Source organism: Cinclus cinclus, chromosome 2 (genome assembly GCF_963662255.1).
Source record: "Cinclus cinclus chromosome 2, bCinCin1.1, whole genome shotgun sequence".
NCBI lineage: Eukaryota > Metazoa > Chordata > Aves > Passeriformes > Cinclidae > Cinclus > Cinclus cinclus.
In genome coordinates, this window is record NC_085047.1 from 93,213,222 (window position 1) to 93,237,757 (window position 24,536).

Here is a 24,536-nt window from a genome sequence, read left to right on the forward strand (position 1 = left end):
GGATACACTTCAGCTCTGAGGACCTTCTTGGTCCAAATGCATATGTTAAGAAAACACAACGCTATATCATTAAGATCTGCAGGTAGTCAAGTTTTCTTCACACAATATACTACCACCTATAACCTATTCCACATATTTTTCTGTTTTCCTCTGCCACGCATGTTTGGGAAATAACCTGACACCTAATAACAATGTAACTGCATTCAGTATATACAATTATAGTGGATAGCACAAGATTTATCTACATTTCTATTTTTAGTATGTTTGTCAGCTAAAAAAAATCTCTTCAAAACTATTCAAGAGAAAAAGTGTTCATATAGGGAGGGAGTTTGAGACTTCCTAAGTTCAATTTCACAAGGCATTCATAAAAACCACAACAGCAATTAACAAGACCATAGCCATCCTCTGGGAAGAAAAAGGCAGGGAGGTCCTGACAGGATCAAGACCTGACTTGTGAAATGCACTTTTCTTCTGGGCACTGGGCTCACTGCAGGTGCCTCACTGTCCCAACGCCATCTCCATTCCTCTCCCTCCTGTCCCTGCTGCTCTCTTGTTGAGAGGGACAGAGCAGCTCACCTGCCCTCCTCCCAGGACCTGCCTTCACACCTGGCATCCCCAGCACCTCCCCACAGCTCCCACCCTTCAGAAAACCAGCAGATGAGCCCTTCCTCACTGTGCCTCACAACAATGCAGTGTACGAGAGGGCTAAAGAAATCAGAGAGAACAATTCAGGAGAACAGTATATAAATCAGAAAGCAGACTCTTCTCCCTTTTTAAGCATTAAGGACTCAGAAGGTCTGCTCAAAACCCTCCAACTCTCTCTACCCACCCTTTTCTCCCAACCTTCCTAGTTTCCACACCTTCCCTCCAATGATTAACTCCTCTTCTATCAAAGAAGCAATTAAATCCTCTTGTGAAAACAGTTTGCTATACTTGAGCATGAGTATAACACTGAAGTCTTCTGTGCATTCTCAATTAATAGTGCAATACATTTAAATTGCTAGATGAAGGCTCATTTTATTCTCAAGATCCAAACAAACACCATAGATTAAGCAGTTACACAGAAGCCTCTCCAAAACCACAGAGCAACTCATTTGCAAAACTCCTCTGAATAGATCTATACCGGTGCTGTGTTTTAACCTGGCAGGCAGCTAAATACCACTGTGCCATTCACTCATTCATCCCCCAGCCCACCCCTCCACAAGGGATAGGGGGAGAGAATTGCAAAGAAAGGCTAAACTATGTTGAGATAAAGGCAATCTAATACAACAGAAAAAGAAGAGAAAATAGCAACAACAATAAGAGGACATAAAAGTGATGCACAAGCACCTGCTGACCAGGGCCCAGCCAGCCCCTGAACAGCAGGTGGACACCCCCTGGCCACCTCCCCCCAGTTTCAGTGCTGAGCATGACACCACACGGCATGGGACATCCCTCTGATCTGCTGGGGTCAGCTGTCCTGGCTGGGTGCCCTTCCAACTTTCTGCCCCCCAGTCTCCTCCCTGGTAAGAGAACACAAAAATCTAAATAGCCCTTGATTTATTGTAAGCACTGCTCAGAAAACAACTAAAACAGTGAGTAATTAATGTTATCCTCACTCTAAATCCAAAATTCAGCATTATACCAGCTTCTAGGAATAAAATTAACTCAATCCCAGCCACAACCAGGAGGACTAGTTGATATTTACTGTGTCACTACAATTTGCCTTTTATATGCTGACCACCAAGACATGACTGAAACATTTTGGATATATTCTGATGTGTTAGACTCACACTCACATATGCTTCATGCAGTAAATAAAGGAATCTGCACCCAGGATAGATCCATTGTGCCAGACCCTACATGCACACTGTCTTCCATGCTTGTGTTCAAAGTATCACAAATCGTGCAATACAAACGAACTGGCAGGAATTAAAATATTCATGGTCTAATTCAAAATTTCAAAATTATTTTTTTATTTGGAGAGCACTGAACATAGACTCAAGTAGTAAAAAAAAATTTTAAAAATTTGTTACATTTGTTATAAAGACACACTTGTAATCCACCTTTGTTACTTGATAGCTTTTTTCTAAGTATTTTTAAAATTATGCTATATCAGGTGCTTTTGAACATGTACCCCAAAAAGGAGGTTCATTCTTCCTATTTAATGAAAGCCACTGGACTCACTTTAGTCAAGAGGTGATAACACAATACCATGCTACTGCTGATGCAACAAGCTCACACAAGGCAGAATCACAAGAAATAAATTCTCACAGAAAGAGAAGGAAGGATTAAATGAAAAGGGAACCATGTAAGGATTTGAAAAGTTACCACGCGCATTTGTGTTTTAGACTGGGTTTTACTAAATAAAACGGTAACTGTTTCTGATGCTACCATTCTTCCCTGTCCAATGCCATATGTTCCTGCCTCTCTGTGTCATCTTCTAGCTAGCATGACACTATACACAAATGGGACACAAGATGAGGAACTAGCTTAATCTCAGAAAAAAAAAAATTACTATTTTTCCACCATTCTATCTGCAAGACACTCAAAGTAATATACAAAGGCTTCTCTTTCATAGGAATACAAAGGATTGGTAAACACATGAAACAGTCTCAGTCCTAGGCCTGCTACTTTGTGCATCATAAAAATTCTTTGTATCACAGAAGCCATTTTTATGGAAATAGCATAAATAAGTCAAGCAACAGCATCTCCCTGTCTTAAAAACACATATTTACATGTGAGAAAAAAGGATAGAAATTGAGGGTGTGAGGGAGAGAGAAGTAGTCACATGTTGGAGGTCTGTATGGACAAGACAAGCTGCAGTGATGCAATACAATAAGCTCTAAGCAATATCTAAAATATATTCAGAATAGTTTTGTGAACTAGTAGAAATTGGAGTGGGAGTTGGGGGGGAAAGAATACAGTAGACCCATCTTAATTAAAAAATACATTTCTACCCCTCTGAAAAACACACCAGTAAGACCTCAGCCTCAAAATATAACTTCACAATGTGTGGTCTGTAAGCAAAAAGTGATAACTGGTAAACATTGATATTCTGGAAAATGTTTATGACATTTAAGAATCATGAAAGCATTTGGCAGCAAACCTTCTGGGTCAGAAAGGCATTATGCTGGAATAAACCCAGGAGCAAATCTAGGGAATATTGTTCTTGGCAAAATAAAGATGATAGTCTGAACAAGGGCTGAAAGGAGTGCGTAGGTAGATGATTTAATTTCTGTAACATTGTCCTAAGACTGGCATAAAGCTCCTCAGTAATAGAAACCTATTTATTCCCAATTCACTAAGAAGTGAATGTCAGCCAAGTCCATCCACACTAGCACACCTTCCTTATACAAACAGGTCTTTGAAAGTCAACTGGCAGAATACCTTTCCAAGTCCACACTGGTAGTAGGATTGTAGCCATACTTATCTAAAAAGTGGGCAAGGCTCAGGGGAAAGAAGCATCACCTAACAGATGAACTGCTGTGTTAGGATTGGGTGTGAGGGAAGAACACAGACAGGTACCCTTGCTCCCTAAAGATTACCTGCTCCAACAGAGTGACACTGGCACTCCTTACAGAGTTCTCCCCAAGGCCAGAACTCCATTATAGACATTCACTGGCATTTGTATATCTTGATTAAATCTTGAGTGCTATATTTTACAAATTTGAATGCAGAGTTCTGAACCTTAAGGGCAAATCTCTCTTGTACAAGAGACTGTATAATATACAAACACAGGATCCCCTTAGATTGTGTGAGACTGGCAGGTTTGCTTTATTTCTTCTTTGGTTAGTTTACTATATAAATAAAGTCCTGGGTTTGGCATTGCTGCCTCTGTAATAAAATGACCATCCTTGAATCCTAGAGGCAAGCAGGTCTCTTGGCAGGTAAAGAAAAGGTTCTCAGATCCATGGCTTGTCTTTTTCCATTAAACAGTTGCTATCTTACCCATCAATATAAAAGCCAGCAATACAAAATATTTTTGAGCTCAAGAAACCTGTTAACATTAGATATTAGCAGATAAGTAAGCATTAATCTCTTTGATGAAAGACAGCAAAAAAATCCTGGAAAATGCTACTTACAGAATTTGATCACACAAACTGTGACATTGTTCACAGAATATATCAAACATTCTGCCCTTTAAACAGCAGATAGTAACATGGTTTATCATTAACCTATTTTTGTTTATTATTCTACATCCAACTGCTCCCCCAACAAACTTCACTGCTGTTGAACTATACAGTGATTTCTCCAGGGCTTGTTTTTGGTCCTGCAAGCTGTCAAACAGCTCTAGTCATCAAAGAATAAGAAAAGACAGCATTATATTCAGGAAGCTCAAGCTCCTTTGAAAGAGAACAAAACTAGAGTAACATGACACAGGTACAAGATAATCACAATGGCAAAACTCGCTCTGGCTCCAGTAGAAATAAGCCATCACTTTTTCAATTTTCTCTCCTTTGCCAGACTTCTGTGGAAGATATACCTGCAGTGAATTCCTTCTTAACTATACATATCCACCCATATTCTTCTAGAACAGAGTCCCTCATGTCCCTCAAAAAGCAGGTTATGCTCCTCAGAAGGGAGTACAGTTGAATGCCTTCCCACCCAAAGAGAAAACTGAGTGGGAAAACAGCCTTTAAAGCAAAAAAGGCAAGAAGAGTATATAGCAAGTATTCTATTTGCACCTAAGGAAAAGGTGCACGGTAAGATGTGAACTGACAACACAGGTAGCTATTCTATAGTCCCCTGCATCTATACAGACATTCAGCAACAGCACTGAAGGCTCAAAGTAGAATAAACTACTCAACACTGCAATTATTCTGAGTTAAAAATAATGGCCTTCAGAAGGGAAAATATGGAAATTCAGTCCCTGGTGGAGGTCTTATGAACATTTTTTCATTAACAGGTCTCAGTTCCTTCTGTCCGCATACAAGAAAACCGTATTAAAGATAATTTTAAAAACCCAATACTTGCAGCACATTCTTCTGGTTATTTCTGGAATCATGCTTTACTTAATTTGGAGCTTGCGGCAATCTTTGTAAAGCATTCTCATTTCTCTGGAACACTTAAATATCAAAAATTACTGTGGGAAGAGAGCCATTGGTTTCCTCTGAAGAACAGCAGTACTCCTCATTAGAATTTGAAATACCCTTTTCTGAATGTTTTAATATCTTTCTAACCACCCAAACTTACTGGGAAGCAAGAAAGAGGAAGAAAACAAGAACAATTTTCAGACACCAGCACTTTTCCAAACCAACAGATTTTCTCATCTCTGCCCCTTATTTTATATGTAGGAAAACAACCAAAGTTATCGTGTTCTCCAATAAAAGGATCCATAGATGAAAGCATCTCCAAGAAGTCATGTTCTGCTGTGCAACTTCCCATTAACCACAGTAGTTTAGCAAATTCTCAAACACGCTGTTACAAAGTCTCCAAAACTGGAGACCTACAGAGCTCCAGCAAGGCAAGGAGTTCTGAGATGGCTTCATAAAAACATAACACCACTGCTTCCAAGACAAGTTCTGATCTGGGAGCAAAAAGTGCTTGTGCAATGCTGATCCTAATCTAATCAAACCACTACCACGCTTTCACCAGGCTCACAAAACTACACAGAGAAATCAAGTGATCCAACTATATAGTTCACATTCAATGTAAGGCTCCAGCACAACCCTTACAGGTCACAGAAAACTCCACGTTGTGGAATACTTATTAGAAAAAGCACCACATTAGTGCACAGAATAATGTCACATCTCCCCACACCACCCCAGACCTTCCTCTGATACCCATACTGCCCAAATGTTTCTATTATTTAAGGTACCACATACACATCCATCCCTTTGTCAAATATTTGTACTCACCACTAACTCCTTGTTAGCTCATCGGCCCTCTCTGCAAATATCCCCAAAGCAGTTCCAGAGATGCTCCTCACACTTCTCTCAAAGCAATCTCTAAACCCTGACTGCAGCTCAGGAAGCATTACACAGACCCTGCAGAGGGGAGCTGTGGCATGTCCCCAGTTCCCACCGTGAGGAAGGCACAGATTCTCCAGGGCTGACTCACACCTAGCTAACAGAGGGAGGGGGAAAAGCCCAGGAGCAGCGGATGGCCAAGAGGCCCCTGCCAGCAACTCCCTGGTTGAATCCAGGTTGCCATTGCTCTCATCTTTGGCCACGGGTAGGGGGTTGGAAAATTAATGAGAAAACAACAGGGAACAGAAAATGTACAGACCACAAATACACACTCAAGAGCTCCATAAGCCCAAGCATTTGTGCCCTCTCTTGCCAGCTTCTGAACTCTCTGGTAGCTTGGGAGTAATTCCTGTTCCAACATGCTGAGCTGGAAGCTACTGCTGCCAGTTACCTCCACGTAAGAAAGGTGCTTCCGGAAGTCTTGCTGAGAAACCCCTGAGGCCAGGTTAACAATTTGACTATTCCCAAAAATATTCAGGCTCTCAGACCAAGGCCAAAATTATCTTTTCTTCTAATCACTTTTCTTCATTTTCTCATCACCCCAAGGAAAAGAGCTGACAAAAGCTTTCTGCAACTAAAAAAAGAGACCAAACTGCAGCACTGTAACTATTCCCTGCCTGTCACAATTACAATAGCTTCAAGCTTTGAGAGAGACCTGATGAAGGAAATTAGTAAAGGGGAGCGGATGATATTAATGCTATTTCCCCTCTCTTAAACAACAACACTCAATATATATCTGCATTGAGATCTGAAGTACCTCCTCCCTCAGCCCTCCCCAGTTCATGAATGTCTACCACTTGAAGTTTGAGGTTTTCATATTTTGAACATTCATGTGTGTGAGCAGATCCAATGTGGCCCTAGAAAAAACAAATGGGAGTGACAATAGCTCCAAAGTAAAAAATGACAGACTGTTCACCCCAGACCCTGGTTTCTGAATATTTCAGAACTTAATTTGTTTTTTCTCACAAGAAATCCTAAGGGATTTTCTATGTTTCTATTGAAGGGGAGATGGGAAGGCAGGTAAAAACGTTAAGGACTTATTCACAAGAGGAGTGCTAAAAGTGGTCTTAATTTTCATCTTTATCCATGAGGGAACCTAAGATTAAGGGCAAGTTCTGCAAGTATCATTCATTTCACTAATGATACTTCACTGTTTAGAGGCCTCAGGAAAGCAATCAGTTTTCTTTAATGACATTTCGTTATTGCCTGGCAAAATCACAGGCAAGACTAGAGGTACCATAAGACCCTGTGAATTATTTAAGGCAATAGTATATTAATTTAAGTTCAGAAGCACTAGAAACCAAAAAAAAGTCTCCAAGAAATGAAATTACTTTCCAACACAGGGAAGCTGAAACCTGTTTTTAATCTCATCAGTTCCTTCCCACACACCAACATCAAGTAAACCCGACAGCAGTATGTACTTGCTATAGCTAAATATACCAGCAATATTCGAGAACCTAATTTGCAACCCTGCGAACACACGTTCGGAAAAGATGGCAGTTTGCTGGGCTTTTATGTAACGCAAATTTAAATAGAAGAAAGAGCACCTGCCATTTTCTTCAATTAGCATTTCACTCGGCTCTAGGCAACTTAATTTCTCTAAGCCGACCGCTGCGCTTCCACGAATAAATCGGACGCAATTTATACGTACCAAGAATTCACTCGGACAGACCAGCAGCGGTTTTAGCCTCCTCGGGGCCAGGCAGAGCCGGTCCCCGGCACTCGGAGTCTGCAGTGACAGAGGGACGGGGCGCGCCCTGCGCTGCCCGAGGAGCGGCCCTTCCCTTCCCTTCCCGGTCCCCTTCCCCGCGGAACCGGCGCACCCGAGCCCGCCGGCCGAGCCGCATCGGCCGCGCCGAGGCAGCCCCGGGCGGACGGCGGCGGCTTCCCCACAGCCCCCCGGGCCCGCAGCCAGGGGAGGGGCGGCCGCCACCATCTTGTCAGCCGCGTCCCCCGGCACAAAGGGAGGGCGAGAAACCCCCCGCCCCCGGGACCGAGCCGGCCGCCCCCAGCCCCGGCTCACCTCCAGGCGCAGGGAAGCACCGCAGCCCCGCAGGAACTCGCGGATGTTGCTCAGGCACTCGCCCTCTGTCCGCGGCTCCGGGTACACCTGCAAGAGAAGAGGCGGGCGGCTCAGCGCGGGGAGGAGACGGGACCGCACCGCACCGGAGCGGCGAAACCCGCCCCGCCGCTCCCCTCACCTCCCGCTCCCTCCGCGGGCAGCGGCGCCGATCGCTCCCACTGGAGGTTTGAACCGGGAAGTAAACACGGAGCACAGGAAATGGCGTGCGAGGGCGGGGGACGGGGGACAGGAGCGCGGGCAGGGGTGCCCCGGCCAGGCGCGATCGCGGGCGGCTCTGCCCCGGCGGGGCGGGCGGAGGGAGGGAGGGAAAGAAGGACGGACGGACGGACGGGGAAGTAGGGAAGGAAGAAGGGAGGGAGGGAGGGACGGAAGGAGGCGCGGCCGCGCTCGGCCCTCCCCTCCCCAGCCCGGCCCCGCCCCGGCTGCGGGCGGGAGCGCCCGTGGGAGCGGTCCCGGGCCTCGCCGCACCCTGCTTCTGATTTTTTCAAATTGCTGATACGCAGACCCCAGTTTCGTGGCGGGTCTGCCTGCAGGGCGAAGCGGCCCGGCGGGCGGCCCCTCCTCGGGACGAGCAGTGACCGCGCACGGTACAGCGCGCACGCCGCGGGTGGCCGGGGTCGCCAGTGGGGCTCGTCGGTGCCCTCGTTCTGACTCCGGTCCACCCTTGGGTATCTATCGATTTTCTAACGAGGAAATATATCAGGAATGCTCCGAAGACCTCCGCGGGAAATACCAGCACCGGGAGTTAATAATCTACCAATTCCAGGATCTGATGTTAACGACCTTTATCTGTAGTTTATTAAATGGCCCCTTCCTACCCCAGAAGAAAAAAACAGTTTCACAAAGAGTAAAACCTTGGCTGAATCTAAGATCTTTGACAATGCAGCCGTCTGCTCTCTGCAACCGCACTCACGGTGCCTTCAGCTCAGCCTCTGTCTACCCCAAAAGCAACGTGTAGCCCTTCCACAGAAAAGCAGCCAGACAGCCCCAAGAGCTTCAGGAGCATGGCTTAATTTACCAGAGCTTAACTAAATTCTGTGTGCACATTAGCATCGCTTCACAATAAATGCATTGACTTCGGTGAAGTAGTTTAGCAAACAAATCATCCCCCAAACTGGACGCCTCATTCTGTCAGAAGGGGAAAGCCTAGCACAGAAGAGCATTGGCAAGTCGCCGGAAACCGAGGTGTTGCAAGACACAGTGTCATGGCCTTTGATCATGCATCACACTCAGAGGACGTGTTGTTAAATGCACATGCGTGTCAAGGTTATATAAACTCATAGCATAATCCACCTGCGCAGCACTGGGAACTTCGCATAAGGTTGATTCCAACTATTCCATCAAACTGAAACCAAGGTAGTGCTTTCCCACATCATTATAAGATATCAAAGATTTCTCTGACCCCATGATACCACAAAAATTAACAAATGTGATAGCATGACAGGGTGAACCTGGCACAAAGAAATCTAAAACACAAGTCACTACCATTTTCTAAACAAAATTCAGATGAGTCAGTGAAAGCCACTAGTCTGTGATACAAGGAATTTGGTAAGAATATGAGTTGAAAAATTTTCCTTTCTTCAAGAAAAGCACACATACACACACCCCTCCAAACTCCTCCAGTTCTTTAGTACTACAATAAATCACTGTTAAGGGTTAAGAATAACCCTTTAAGACATTAAAACACAAAGGGAATCATAAAGAAGCCCTATGGAAGTACTACAGCCCAAAAGATAAATTCAATAAGTTTGAAGGACACAAGAGGTATCCTGAAACACCACAACCTTCATGTCTCTTGATTGAAATTCTTTTTGATTACTCTATTAATTTATTTCTTAATTCTAGTAAGAAACCTAAAGCAAACATCCCTTGTTGGAATAAGATGCTGGGCATTTTTTCAGTGTTGATGCTTCTAGTATGCTCCCTCCTGTATGTTCTTAATATTCACACAACAATGATATAGTTGTAATTTTGCAACTGTTTCATCTTAAACTGTTTGCATAATAACAGGTTTATCTCCTTTTACACATGCTATTTCCTTGTCTCTTTTTTGTACACACCGTTTTCTTTTTCATCTACTTTGTTCATCAAGGCCTCTTTTCATTCTGAGAAACCTTAACATTATTTCTGCTCTTCAAATATGAATAATGTCTCCCAAGAAATCACAGTAAATCCAGGTTTCCCTTGAAAGAAGCTAATGTCTTTTCTTGTAACATAATCCACATAAACACAAAATGTCCCAAATTCTGCAGCACATTAAACTCTGTTATTCTAAGAAACCCAGATGTGTACTACCACCTCATAAGAGGCTGCATATAATTCATAAAAGACTGAACAACAACTGGAAAGAGACCAAAAAAATAAAAGGTAGGAAAGAAAGGGCAGAGCATAAGGAGAGAGAGAACTAGAGAAAAGCAAAAACTTTCAATTGAAGATTAAAGAGACGAGCAAAGAAAACCCAAACCCTGCAAATTGTTCCCTTTCAGGTCTGGAAGCTTAAAATACTTGCTAAATACACCACTGAGACCTTAGCCCTGCCAGAACTCTAATGCATGTTTCCAGTAAAAAATCATCTTCTCAAAACAATAAGTTACAGTAAATCTTTAGAAATGTCGTTTCTTCCTTCAAAACAAGGGAAAAGACTTCAGAGTGGTAAAAAGGAGTGGGGTACATTTTCTCAGCTCTGTGGCTGCAGTGGCATTTTTATACAACAGAAGACAGAAGCATATGGGTAAAAATTTAAAAATATCTTAGCATTTGCATCCTGCTAGAAATGTAAAGCATTAATGATCCCATAAAATGAAGCAAATCCATTATTTACCTGGAAAATCGTAATGTGATTCTGGCAACCTTTTCCTACAGAGCGCTGAGAAACACAGTGAGGTGCCTGAAGAACAAAATCAGCCCTGTGACAGAATGTTGAAGTGCAGTTATGTGGGCCAGGCCCATGATAAAATCACACATATGGTACATGATATCCTTTACAGTTGCAGGAAGCTCAGCAGCATGACCTTTCACACAGATCACATTTATAGCCTCACGGGCTATTCAAAATATACCAGAACATCATGAAAGCAGACCACAGGCAGGTAAGTCCTAGTCCACCTGAAAGACAGCAAATACATTCAGAGACAGAGGATAAACAAAATAAAAGTAGGGTCATATTCCCAAATCACTTATCTTAATAAAACGTAGGTCGCATATACATAAAGCCAGTGGAATAAAGAGGTTATATATTTTCCTCTCCAGTACTTGCTTCATCCTTTTCCTATCAAAGACCAACACCATTAGTTCATAAATGGGGGTTGTCTGCTTCTTATATGTACACACAGCTCTTAGTACAAAGATGCCTCAGTGTCCAACTGGAACTTCTGTGTGCTCTAGTAATACAAATAAAAAAGGTTAATAGTAATTAGAAAAGACAAGGGACCCAGAGGGGTATGACAGATTCTTAATTAGGGACCGGGGTGCCAGGGTGGAATCCAAAGAGACGAGAGGAAGGTAATATGCAGAGCAGCCACTGTTTAAACCACTTCTTTGTGGTTCAGGAGCAGGTTCTGATTAAGATTTAATCTCTTGGGGAGCAGTGCTAGAAACCACAGCTAGTTCAATGAGGACATTTCCATAATACACTGCAGCTATCAAGGAGCAAAGTACATTTCCCACCATCCAGAAAAGGTGGGGAACAAAGTGCAATGCAAATAGATGGTCCTTATCTAAATGTTACATTCCTTTTGATCAGTTTAAATCTATGGTTTTAAACAACAAAAGAAGTGAATAAAAATGGGCAATGCGGAGAGGCTGAATCAGAAAAAGGTATGACAGAGATGGTCTTAGAAAAAAATGAAAAAGGCTATTACCAGTTCATTTGGACAGGGAAGTTATATGAGGAAAATAAGCAAGGAATGTGCACAACAATTAATTTAAAACAAACAAACAAACAAGCAAACCCACAGTTCTTTGACTGCAATCTCAAGTAAACATGAGACATTAATAAAAAGCAGGAGACATCTTCAGCTATATGTACGGGAAATTAGCAGTTTACTTGCATTCATCTTCTGAACAAGTTGACAAACTGGGTCACAGAGTGACAAGTGTACAAGATCTTTATATAGAAACCGAAATCTACTAGACAGACTGAGTAATAATGCAGTTCCTACCTGCAAGTTACATCCATCATTTATCTAGCACAACATGTAATAAGTAAAACACGGTTTACTATGTAATAAGGCTATCTCAGCTACTAGAAGACAGAAACTAATATGGAATGTAACACTAGCTGCAAACTAGTAGCCAAGTTCACCAGACACTTAAAAACATCCTGTTCAGGGGTATGGCTGCTCCAGCCCGAAGTTCAAAGCCTGAGCCCCTAAGTAAGGGGAAATCCTATTCATCCTGCCTGGAGCCTTTTACATCAGATTCCCCTTGCAGCACAAAACAGTTTTCTCTCCACGTTTCAGAACACCTTGTACACATGGAGCATTACTGCAATCTAATCAGTAAAAATACCATAATTGCACAATGCAGCAAAGCTAACGAAAGGTTCCTATTGATCATGTTCAGTCCCACAGCAGCTGTGTTTCCCTTGCTTCCAACTCCTTTGACTGGTCAAGGGCAACTAATCTTCCAATGGGGCAAACACCTCCTGCACAAGCACTACAGGCTGGGATTTGTTGCCACGGTTTGTGTTCAAGGATAAAAACGACATTAAAACCATTATGAGAAGGCCTGGTCATTCTCACACCAGCCTGGGTGGTGAAGCTGCAGGTGATCCATAACTGTCCATCAGCTCCTGCAGGTTCCTTCCCTCCCCACCCCCCACCTGTCCCCATGCCCAGCAGGACCCATCCTTTTGGCATTCGGGTTTCCTGCTCTGGCCCAGACCACCAGCCCTCACAAATTGCACCCAGCAGGGATAGAAAAGAAAGAGTGGCTACATAGCTACACAGAAGGACATCCTCTGCTTCTCGAGGAAGCATGCACTACTAGGGACCCATGGCAGGTGCAGCACTTCCTCCACAGTCAGTGAGCAGTTGGGCTGAGAGGATTGCAGATGGAGTCCCGTGCTCCTCCCAGGACAGCAGGAGGCAGAGCTGCACTTCAAAAGATTGCATCTTCCACATCTCTGAGTAAGGAGCACTCTGCAGTTGAGCCCAATCACTTAAAGGACCGTACATCTTACTGACTGCACATTAGCAGGATGCTGTAACTAGACTAAAAAACACAAATCAGGATTCTCAACGAAGTGCAGTTTCGTTTTAAAATCATGTGTCTTGACAGAGCACCAGACCTTAGCAGGATACAGTTTCTGCAGTACTGTAGCTCTTTAGCATTGACTTTTCCCACCCTATAAAACCTGCGACCCACAGACTTTTCAATAATAATCTGCACAGCAGTCAGCATGGGCTAGACACCTGTATTTTGGCTTGAGGGGACCCATGGTCTGAAAGCACAGCAGCAGGCAGTCAGAAAGACAGTCACATAGATAGATAGTAAGAGCCAGATCCAGCAAAAGACTGAAGCTCCTGCACACACTAAGGTGCCAAAATTTTACATTTCCACAACTCACTTAAGCTCTGCATACAATACAAAGAGGAAGGAAGGGGCATTATGATAAGCCCTAAAATTCTTATTTGCTGAAAAGGATGCCCAGCCAGGAAGTTAATCAAGACACAGCAGAAGTTAAAGCAGGTATCTATTAAGTGTCCCAAACTCCAGTCATCTCATCTCCTAGACTTACAAGAGTCCTTTGAGTGTCATTTGAAAGAACTCTCTGAAAAGTGGTTAGTGTCCATATTTTATTAACAATAGAGCATAAAGGTTTCCAAACTTCTTGCCTTTGGACACCACTATTGGTGACAGCCACAGAAGCAGCTCTTAGATCCCATAACCTCACTCCAAAGCCATCAGCATGACTAACCCCACATCTGACACTCCTCTGCTTTACATCCTACATCCCCACACCAGTTCCTGTATTCCATCTTTTCATCTCTCCCACCTCAGACTACACACCACCACCTTCCAAAACAGCAAATCCAATCCCACATTTAGCCACACAAATGCAACCCACCACATTTTTTTTACTGTCCAACAGTAAAGAAAATTGTCCACACCAACTCATCAGCCACCACTCTGTGCTCCCTCAACCTCCACTTTGCTATGCTATCTGAAACCAGGAGCACTTTTAGTTAGCTGAAGATTCCTCCAGCTCTTCTGATTTCTTCCTCTGCACATGTTCAGGAAAGCTCCACTGCCTGACTAGCCATCATTAATAGTGACCTACATTCAAACACACCAATGCTCTGCTTTAGCTGCTTCAGTTCTTTAGTGTAACAGCCCTCAAAACCTAAGTTCAGCTAAGTTTGCAAATTTAATGTGCAGTTTGGTTAAAATGTCAGCAGGGTTTTGTGACAGCCTTTATTAACAGGACCTCATGCAAAAATCAGAGCTGTTTTTTCCATTAATCTGACCCCCAAAAATTACTCTGTAAAACTGATTCAGCTGTTTGAGTTCATCTTGTCAGATATATACCCAAATTAAACAATATTCAGGAAAACAGTACAGTTTTTTACAGTAGAGGTACAGTACTTTTGCCACTTCCCTTTAGACCCTGATCAAATTCCCATCAACTGTACATAGACTAAAGTTGCATCTGGGAAGTTTCAGGTTGGACATTAGGAGGCTTTTCTTCACAGGAAAGGTGATGATACATTTGAATGGGCTGCCCACGGAGCAGCCTCCCTGGAGGCGTTTAAGAAAAGACTTTATGTGGCACTTAGCGCCAAGGTTTAGTTAACAAGGTGGTGTTCAGACCTGATGATCTCAAGAGGTCTTTTCCAACCTAATTGATTCTGTGATTTTGTGGAAGTCTATAAACTGACTCCCATGAGGCAGGTTTTAACCCAGCTCTAAAATACGAACACTGCAGTCTAAGGGCAGCAGGATAGTACGTATGGTACTTTTGTATACTCAAGTTTCCATCAATTTTTTTATGTTTCATGCAGAAAATATAGGCTCACACAGCATTAAGAAAAAGAGAATGTAAATGCATGTAAAACTGCTATTAGGATCCTTGCAGGCCCCCATTCGTGACCTGAGCTAGGCAGGAGTCCTACCAGAACACATGCACAGGAATGTACCTGAAGGATGTGATATATACACATAAGAGAGTCTGGTTGCAGCTGCAGCAGTAACCTGCTTTCCATTCTTTCCTAAAAGCTAAAAAACTAATATTTCTAACTCCTGTGGTTTTGCTTATTTTCCTGCTATTTTAAAGAAAAGGAGGGAATCAACTCACATGCAGCTGACCCCAACCCCAAACAGCATCATCAGCCTCAGGCTGCAGAGCTCCAGGGGTGCCAGCATTAAGCATCCACAGGAATAGGTGTATTTCTCTGAAGTCAGTGCATGAAAAAAGCCTGATGAAGTGCAGCTCCAGGTGTAGGCTTGGCAGGAACTGAACCAAAGAGATCCCCCTGTGAAGGAAGGCTGATGGGGAAGGATTTTGCACCCCTTGTCACGTAAACCCTGCAGCGTTTCCTGTGAAGCATCACTGTTTTGATGCAGCGCAAGCTCAGGCTTCAGGAGTCCAATCACTCAGGGTTTGTTTACACTGGGAGAGCTCTGCTGCTAGATATGCTGGCATCGCTCCTCAGTGTGGATGTAACATATGCCAGAGAGGGAATTCCTCTGCCAGTCTAACAGTACCACTTCCCCCAGTGACATTAACAAAGCCAACAAAAGCACTTCTCTGACAGCACAGCTGCACCAGTGGGGGGTATATGATTTTTGCTGCTTTCCCCCTCCCCCCACCCCATGAAAATATTCCATAGGACTACCAAAGCCCTACAGAAGGGATAGATTCTCCTCTGGGCAAGCTGCCAACACCATCCAATAGCACTCACTGCAGAGCAGGAAAATGGAGACTCATATTAAATGCACTTAGACCCAAGCAGTGTTTCATTGGCCAAGAAGGGACAGGGGCCTCTGCTCACAGGGTGTCAATGATCCGTGATGAGGAGAGGCATGAAGGAAACTTCTTGCAGATGAAGCTGGCCACCCCTGCTCAACTCCCCAGCACGATTACAGTGCTGAGGCACTGAAACAGGTTGCCCAGACAAGTCATAGATGCCTCATGCCTGGAAGTGATCAAGGCCAAGCTGGATGGGGTTTTGAGCAACCTGGTCCAGTGGAAGGTGTGCCATGGCAGAGGTGTTGGAACTAGATGGTCTTTAAGGTCCCTTCCAACCCAAACCATTCCGTGGTTCTATGACTCTGGTGGTGGGTAATGGCAGCACCCACATCATACTGAGAGATGTGGAGAGAAAATGGCTTTGCTCTAGGCAGCAAAGTGAGGGAGAAAGCAGAGGTGTCACACTGGCTGAGGATCAGGGAGTAAAGCTCAGCCAGCCAAGGTGCAAGACACTGCTTCCATGCTGTCAGCTCACAGTATTTTTGCAAGCCATGTCATGCTTGAAATGTTTTAAGGTTTCAGCTCTTCAATTCACAGCCACTGGATAACTAATTAAAATTGTTATTTAAAGAAGATGTATATTGAATTGCCCTCAGTGATTCATAGCCATATTTTAATAATATATATGCATATTATATATAATATATAAACATATATGTGTGTGTACATAAAAGTACAATTACATACATACCTAGTCTGCAAACTTCAATTTTAAAGCCAGACTTACAGTTTTCTAAGGCTGGAATTATGATCTTAAACACGTTTAGCTGAACAGTGTGGTGCTGTCAACCACTAGCATGCAGTGTAACCAGAGGGGAGTGTGCTGGTGGCATCCCCACAGTTCTTCCTTTTCTCCACACAGACACAGCATTTGGAGGATAGTCTGGGTAGCAGCAGGGCACCTGAGGGCTAAAAAATCACCTTTTTTGTTGTCTATATTGTACAGGCATAGAAAGAATGGATATAAAAACTGTGGAAAAGACATTAATGAGAGTAAGACCAGCAGAAATACATTATTTTTCCACATTTTCTCACAAAAAACAATTTAATCACCAATATTTTCCTTAAACAGTTTCCTTGTCCCCTCTTCTCAGGATCTGGTACACCCTTATTTAACTCAGTCTAGATCTCTATGCAGGGTCCAGTTTTCAAGGAAAATAGCAGCACGCATAGATACAAGTCCTCTGCTTCCTTAATTAGCACAGGCAGACCATATTTCTTTGGATAATATCCCAGCCACCAGAATTACAGAGCCAGTACATGGACAGGAAAAGCAAGGGCATTCTCCAAAGCATTTGTGCATCCCTGCTCTCACAGGGCAGTAGGAGTAACGTGGTCAGTGATAAGTCTGTGACAGCACCAAAAAATCCTACAAAAGCTCACAGTATCACTGATGAGAACAGCATGTATCCAGGAAAAAGGCACTGCAATGACTTTGTTTGGGGTAACTTTTCCCCAGGCTCTCAGCTTGTCCTTGTGGTGCTTCCACCCTGGAGCAACAGCATTCATACACACAGCAGCATTCCCTGAGCACGCAGCCACGGCAGGCACACCTGTCCGCTATGGATTATTCTTGCCAGAAGCACAATAATCTCCCTGGGAGGACTGTTCCTGAAGGAAGAGAGCATATGCACATTAAAATGCAGATTTTGCTTCCTGCCTCCCAGGTCTAGTCCTGTGATGACCTTCTGTTGCTGCTGCAATACCAGCAACTACAATACCTTCCCAGTATTTCAGTGAGCGAAGGCAGGACAGCATTTGGGGTCATCTAGGCAGACCCCAACAGCCTCATCAAGGCTTCAGGGTGAGAACATCCTGCCAGAAGAACTTTAAAAATGTAGGTTGCTTGGGGCCAAGTAGCACCTGGAAATTTCCACCTTAGGAGTAATACCTGCACTGCTGGTGGGATGTCCTCAAGCTCTGTCTGGGCTCCACATGCAGCTCACAGCCAGCACTGCAACCTCTGCAACAATACTGGGCTACAAAAAATTGCCACTTGTTATTAACTCTGGCTCCAGAACCCCTTTCCTTTCTTCTTCCTTCACAACACGTGAAATATCACATTCAGGTCACATCTTGTCGCAACAGGAGAGAAGTATACTTACCTCGATATTGCCATGTGAAATCAGAGATAAGTGAGCATAAATCTCCATTTGCTCGAGTTGTAGGCACACGCGGTCATGGTGGGGACAAGGCTGGTGACATGGCTGCCACACGTGGCAGCCCAAACCCTCCTTTTGGATACTCTCAGGGCTTGCGCTTAACAACAACGCACAACAATTGCACAACAATTCATTTGCCGTGTGAATCGCAAAGGGTTAATTTATTTCTAAATTACAATTCAGAATGCCTCATTTAGCCAAAGACCTCTCTCATTAAAAAGAGAATCATACAGATGTATGGTACCTGTACAAAGATCTTAATCTTTGCTGCCATAGTCTTGGTACTATCCCAATTAATAACCAAATTAATGTCAACGCCAGTACCCAATCCTCCACAGGGAATAGGAATGACGTTTCCTTTCAGCCATTCACCAAGCCTCATCCCGCAAGAGAGAGCGCTGTATCTGTTTTCCCGGGGCCAGCCTCACGCCGCCCGTCTCCCACCTCAGCGATGCGGGAGCAGCAAGAGGAAGCGGCTGTATTTTGGATCAGCCTCCCACGCACAGCGGAGCAGCTTCTGGGCCGTTCAATCCTACGGTCGGTGCAACGCCTGGGGATGCTCCGTTCCACGGAGGGGGGGCCAGGCCGTGTGGGACCCAGCCGCACACCCAGCACGCTGAGCATCCCCTGGCTCCAGAGCACCGAACCAGCTGCTCTCGTCGTGCCCTCCCGACGGGAGGGGGGGCACCACAGGGTGTCGAATGGCTGCTGCATCACATTCCCTGGTGCGTCGTCCCTATTTTCCCCCCAAAAAGAACAAAGTTGTCCTCAAAACGACGCTTTCTGTCGAACAGCTGACCAAAGATAAAAGTACAAACAGAACTTAATGGAGCGCGAAGCCTCATATGACAAGGAAAATTCCCGCTCCAATTCTGATTCTGTTTACAACGTTGAAAGTGGGTCAAACTGGTCTGCGATGGAGGAATCTGCTTGGAAAATGATCTCTGAGAAGAAAAGCATCTAAGCGGCAGGCAACTGCACTGCAATGCTTCCACAGGGATCCCTTGCCTGCCATCAAAGAAATTCGGTTTTACCACACAAGGTTGAAATCCCGTAACTTGAAATTATGGCTTTTTATTCAAATTACTTAAATTCAGCAATTCTCTATCTTTTGGAGCAAATCAACTACCCATGTTTCAGCACAGATCTCCAGGCTGTAAAAAACTAAGATACGGCTGGGTTTGGACAAGGAGGGGGAGCTGATGTCGGTTTTGTTGATTTTGCATTGTTTTTTTTTAATAATTGCCCTCACTTTTGTTCATTTCCTGTGTTCAGGACAAGGTTACTGTTCAGTACCATCACACTGCCTAACCCAAATATTTTGTTTTACCCTGTCATGGTCTCTTTCAAAATGCAAAAGAATGGTTATGACATTAAGTGGGAGCCCAAAAATAAGAAGCAGTCTGTAACAGCATTACTTTCCAAGGGATTTTCATTCTGACTTTCAGAAATTTAGTGAATTTAATATATTTCCTTTCCTGTTCAAGATAGAAAATGACTGTAATGTAAACAAATTCAGCCAAAACTTCCTGGCAAGAAGCTCTGTAGGTTATTCTGTGCAATGCTGGTATACAAATACACAGTAATCTAAAGAAAGAATATAGTAACCAGCCTTGAAACTAACTAATTTGTTTTATTGACTTATGAAAATTCTGTTCTTTGACCTTCAAATGCTTGATTCCTTTTATGGTTGTACTATCTTTATTTATTAAAAATCTCCTACTAATTACTCTCAGGGTACCCAGAGGCTTTAGAAAGCATAAAATGCCAAAAAATGCATTACTGCATTCCTGCATATATTGAATCCTCTTTCTAATTTGTTTTTAAAAGAAAGAAATATGTTTATAGCATTTTCTAGAAAACATGATTAAAAGTACCCCAAGCTGATAAACATTCTTCATATTTACAATTAGTATATTTTTTAATGTTCTCTTTGGTTTTAGTTACTACTTTGTATTTACAGAAAAATGAGCTCTGTGAGTCTTCAAAATGTCTGCTAATGTCAGATATTTATAGAAAGTTATGATCTCAAATGATTTTAAGAACTGAATCAGCCTACATCCATGGGACAAACCTTGTATCTTTTAGACTTTGAAAAAGTCCAGTTTTAACTGGAGACTTTCAGGGTAAATAAAGAATAAAAATGTTCATATTTTAAATGCACTCAGTATAAAAAAAGTAACAACCATTTGCAGCCAAAAAGACTTGGAAAAAATACCATAGCACAGGAAAGGATGTAAATTTTATATGTTTACTAATAAACAAAGAATAAAGTAACACGGAAACAGCTCAGAAACATAGATGAGAACGTTAAAAAGGTATGGGGTATAAACTCTGAGTCTACATGAAAAGAACATTTACACAGACGGAAAAATGAGTCTGTGAGTCTCTCAGACACATCTCTGAATTAGAAAGTGCTTTGTGAATGGTCCATGGAAACAAATAGAGTTACCCTCACAAAACCAACGATCCGCCTAAAAAAAAAAAACTGTAAAGGGCTATTTCTCCCCTGACTTCCGACTAAGTCAGAGCCAGAGGAGACACAGAGGGTCAGCAGGGACGTCCAGGGCGGCCGCCTGTCCCAGCGCCCTGCTCAACGCGGGGCGAGCTCGGGGAGGTGGGAGGCTGCGAGGCGCCAGCGTTGCTCCCGCCCTGGCTGCCATCCCAGCCTGCACACCACCCGCTGCAAGCCCCGTGCTGCTGCTCCACGAGGTCCACGGCAAGTCCCACTGACAGCTCCTTGCACGCCAGACTTGGGGTCCTTGATGGCTGTGGGGAGCTGTGCGCCCCTGCGAACCCCCCTCTGCATATGGGTGCTGTGAAGGGACCCCCACCCGAACATGAGAGGTGTTTGCTCCTCTGAGATGAAAAGAGAGCCTTTCATTCGCTAACCGAGCTGTCCCCAACTATACTGTAACAGAAGAGCACATTAAGTTGGGAAACACTCTTGTAACACTTATTTCTGTTACGCTTTTTTTGTTTATTTTGTTTTGCAGTAGAGCCTCTTTCCCTAATTGAGTGCAGGACCCCGTTTTACTAGGCTTGACATCTACACAAAGGGGAAAGACCTTTTCTGCCCTAAAGCTCAGAACCCGAAGTCCAAGAGGTGCTCAGGGAGCATGCCTGGAGCAGCAGTGTGGGACAGTTTACCAAAACCCTCCTTGGGCTTGGTGCCACCAGGCAAAAGCACCTGGGGAAAAGGAAGCGCGGGATAGTGGATCGTTAGGTGGAGGAGCCGCACCTGTCCCCAGCCCCACATCACAAGTGTCATTCCTGATGGCAGAACAGGACATTTACCTGCTCTGGAGCCCCACTTGGCAGCCCAGTGCACCAGACAACAGTTTGCACTCATGTACCGCCCCTCGGGAGCAGGGACATCCTCTTCAGCTCTACAGCCTGAACAGCCACTTAGGGGAGGGAAAATGGTGGTGGGGAAAGCTGGCAGCAGCAGTGGCAGGGGCTTCAGCTGTCCCAGCTAGCCCCCACTGACCACCCACGCTCACACAGCCCCCAATACACTGTGCCTGCTCTCATCGCTTTCCCACCAATAGCACTGCGGGCTCCTGTGGGGTTTCCATATCCCCATACCACCTCCTAATGTACCTGTGAATTTGGGAGGCAGGAATGATCTACTACATCTGCAGAATGGGACTCCAGTCCAGAGCCGAGACTTCCATGCTACAGTACAACACAAAACAGCAAACTCCGTGGGTGGCAAACTGAAGAACAGAACCAAAGGGGGACAGCCCAGCGTCCTGCTGAGTTCAAGGCGCTAGTTTCAACTTTGTGGGTATGAGAACTACTTGAAATAGAGCCACAAAAGGTAACAAAAGCCGGCTTTTGTTAGCAGCCTCCAACGAGTGGAGTGCTCTGCCAACTACGAAAGGTGAAAAATACGGTGTTATTTTCAAGCAAGGAGTCATCCCATCATCATAGCAGATGGCCTTCATCAATCTTCTCTTCACCACCTTGGACTGGCACACAAGGAAAGTTTTTTGCCAATATGAGGATCTCTGCGTGCACTACGTTACTGAACATCAGGTGAGACAACGGTACTGTCCCAAGTTTTGAGGCACAACCAAACCCCTCTCCCTCTAGCTGAGCTATGACGGGAATTACATACACACACAGAACACATAAAAGTTACCTGACAGAGAACATTTTCTTCAAACACAACACAGATTAGAGCTGTAACGCGTTTTTTCAGCCACCCCCCCCCCAAAAAAAAAAAAAGAAAAAGATTTTTTTCCCACAGGCTACCGAACAGTAAAGGACTCAAATAACGCTAAAACAGCCTTCAAGAAAACTAAGCATCAAACGCTAAAATGTCCTTCAGAGGCTGGAAGGGATGAGCTGAATCACCTCCCAAGCGAGGTGAGGCACCGGCTGTTTCAGCAGTTGCGTAGATAAGTTTGCAGCCGGCTCGTGGCACGCAAGTAAGGGTCCATAGTCCACCCCCAAAATTAATGCATCTCCCGTGCACAGCCGGGACTCCGCTTTGGGGAGCGGAGCGTTTGTAAAACACTCGCAGAACAGTGGCCCCTCAGGAGGGAAGCCCCTCCAGCCCGGCTGCCGCTCCCCGCTCTCCCCCGGCCCCCGACGGGGACCGGCCCCCGCTCCGCCCTCCGCGCCCCTCGCCGCCCTCCCCGGGCCCGGGGGTCCCCCCTCCGGCGCGGGGGGCGGCGCGGGCGGGGCCGGGGCCGGGGGCGGCGGGCCCGGCCGCACAAAGGGCGGCGGGGCGGGGGGCGCCGGGCACTTACTTTGTCTATGGTGCCCGGGAGCAGACGGTCGAGCAGGCGGCACAGCACCACGCCGTCCTTCAGCGAGGACTGAAGGAAGCCCTCGGGGTCGGAGATGGTCTTTTTGGGCGACTCCAGCACGCCCAGGGCGATCAGCCACGTAACGGTCTGCTCCGCCGAATTCATGGCGACGGCGGCGGCGGGCGGGGGTCGCGGCGCCCCGCGCCTCGCGTGGGTTTTGTGTCTCCCCCGGCGGGGGCTTCAGGCGGAGGCCGGCGGCGCCGCCCCCATGTGAATGCAGATGACGACGCCCCGGCCCCGCCGCTACAGACACATGCAGCTGCAGTGCCGCCTCCTCCCCGCCCCCCCCCCGCCGCCGCCGCCGCCGCCGCCGCCGCCGCCGCCCCATGACATCACTGGCAGCGGCGGCGGGCGGGGGCCGCGCTCCCGCGGAGACCCGCGCACCGCTCCGCGCCCGCTGAGCGCACCGAGCGCCGCCCGCCGGCCGCCCCCGAGCGCCGGCCGGCGCCTCCGCGGGCCCGCAGCGGGAGCGGGAGCCGAAGCCGGAGCCGAAGCCGAAGCCGGAGCCGGAGCCGCCGGGCAGCGCCGGCCGCGGGGAAAAGTTGCGGGATCCCCCGGCCCCTCGTTTCCTCCTCGGACGGCGCCGCCGCGCGGGGAACGTGCCCCCGCAAGCCTTCGGCGCCAGGCTCGGGGACATTGGTTTCGGACCATCTGCCTCTGGGAACACCGGCTGCGGGTTCCGGCCCGACGCCATCTCTGCCTTTGCCCGTCGATCTCTTGCGCAAGGAAACCCGCTCGGGAGCCTCGGCCCAGCCGCCGGGTCGCGGGTTCGCTCCGGTGCGCGCCATCCACGCCGTGCGCCTGCCGGGATGCTCCATCCCCGGAGCGCCTCCCGCCAGCTTCCACCCGGATGGTCTGCGGCACCGCCTGGGAAGCCGGCGTCAATACTCAGGACTGTGAAGGCTAACCTGAAACAGAGCCTTCCTGTGCCTTTTATCCTGACAAAAACCATTCCCTAAGGCTTTGCTTGGCCAGGACACTATGAGCAATCGGTATTTTTTCGTTAGGAGCTGGCTGATGTGGGCTTCCAGGGTCCCTTTGTTGCCATTAGTCTCCCTGATAAGCACACGCGCCAGGAGAGGAGATCCCACCACAACCCCTGTGCTCCCTTCTCGCCCCACATGACCCCCTCAAGGGGCAAAGCGCCTTCAAGGCAGAAGTAGAGGGAATAATGCCAACCCAAACTCATCATATCTGCTGTTCTGCTTACAGCCTGGTGTACTGCATCCACCACCATCACAGTCCCTGAACAGCAGCTCTGGTAAGTTCTTCTGACCCAGAATCTCCTCCCAAACCAGCGGCCACCCCAGAAAGACAGAGATGCTTTTCAATTTGAGACAAGAAAATCTAATTTCAACACTCAGTCTAATTCAAACACCCTCCTTCTAACCCATAATATGTGCAGATTTTCTTAAATTCTGACCCTTCAGGTAGATTAGATACTTCTTCCAAAATTTGTTTTTCCTTTTGCTCCTTGTTTTGGTCTAGGCGAGAGCAGCAGACTGGCCAATGCCAGTATTAATGCCCAGCCAAGCAGGATGGGATAAA

The 24,536-nt window shown here is 45.8% G+C and overlaps 1 protein-coding gene across 4 annotated transcripts in view; it reads right to left on the reverse strand.

Moving 5' to 3' along the window:
- Positions 1 to 23,093, reverse strand: part of ARHGEF7 (Rho guanine nucleotide exchange factor 7) — a 114,240-nt gene extending 91,147 nt beyond the window's left edge. For 3 of the 4 annotated variants that reach the window (XM_062487989.1, XM_062487988.1, XM_062487992.1), the window contains exons 1-2: positions 22,929 to 23,093; positions 7,975 to 8,061 (exon numbers count right to left, since the gene is read on the reverse strand). In XM_062487989.1, coding sequence (XP_062343973.1) covers positions 7,975 to 8,061; positions 22,929 to 23,093 — 252 coding nt within the window. The remainder of the gene's footprint in view (positions 1 to 7,974; positions 8,062 to 22,928) is intronic. The other variant, XM_062487991.1, reaches the window with a different exon arrangement.
- Positions 23,094 to 24,536: the final 1,443 nt, after the last annotated feature.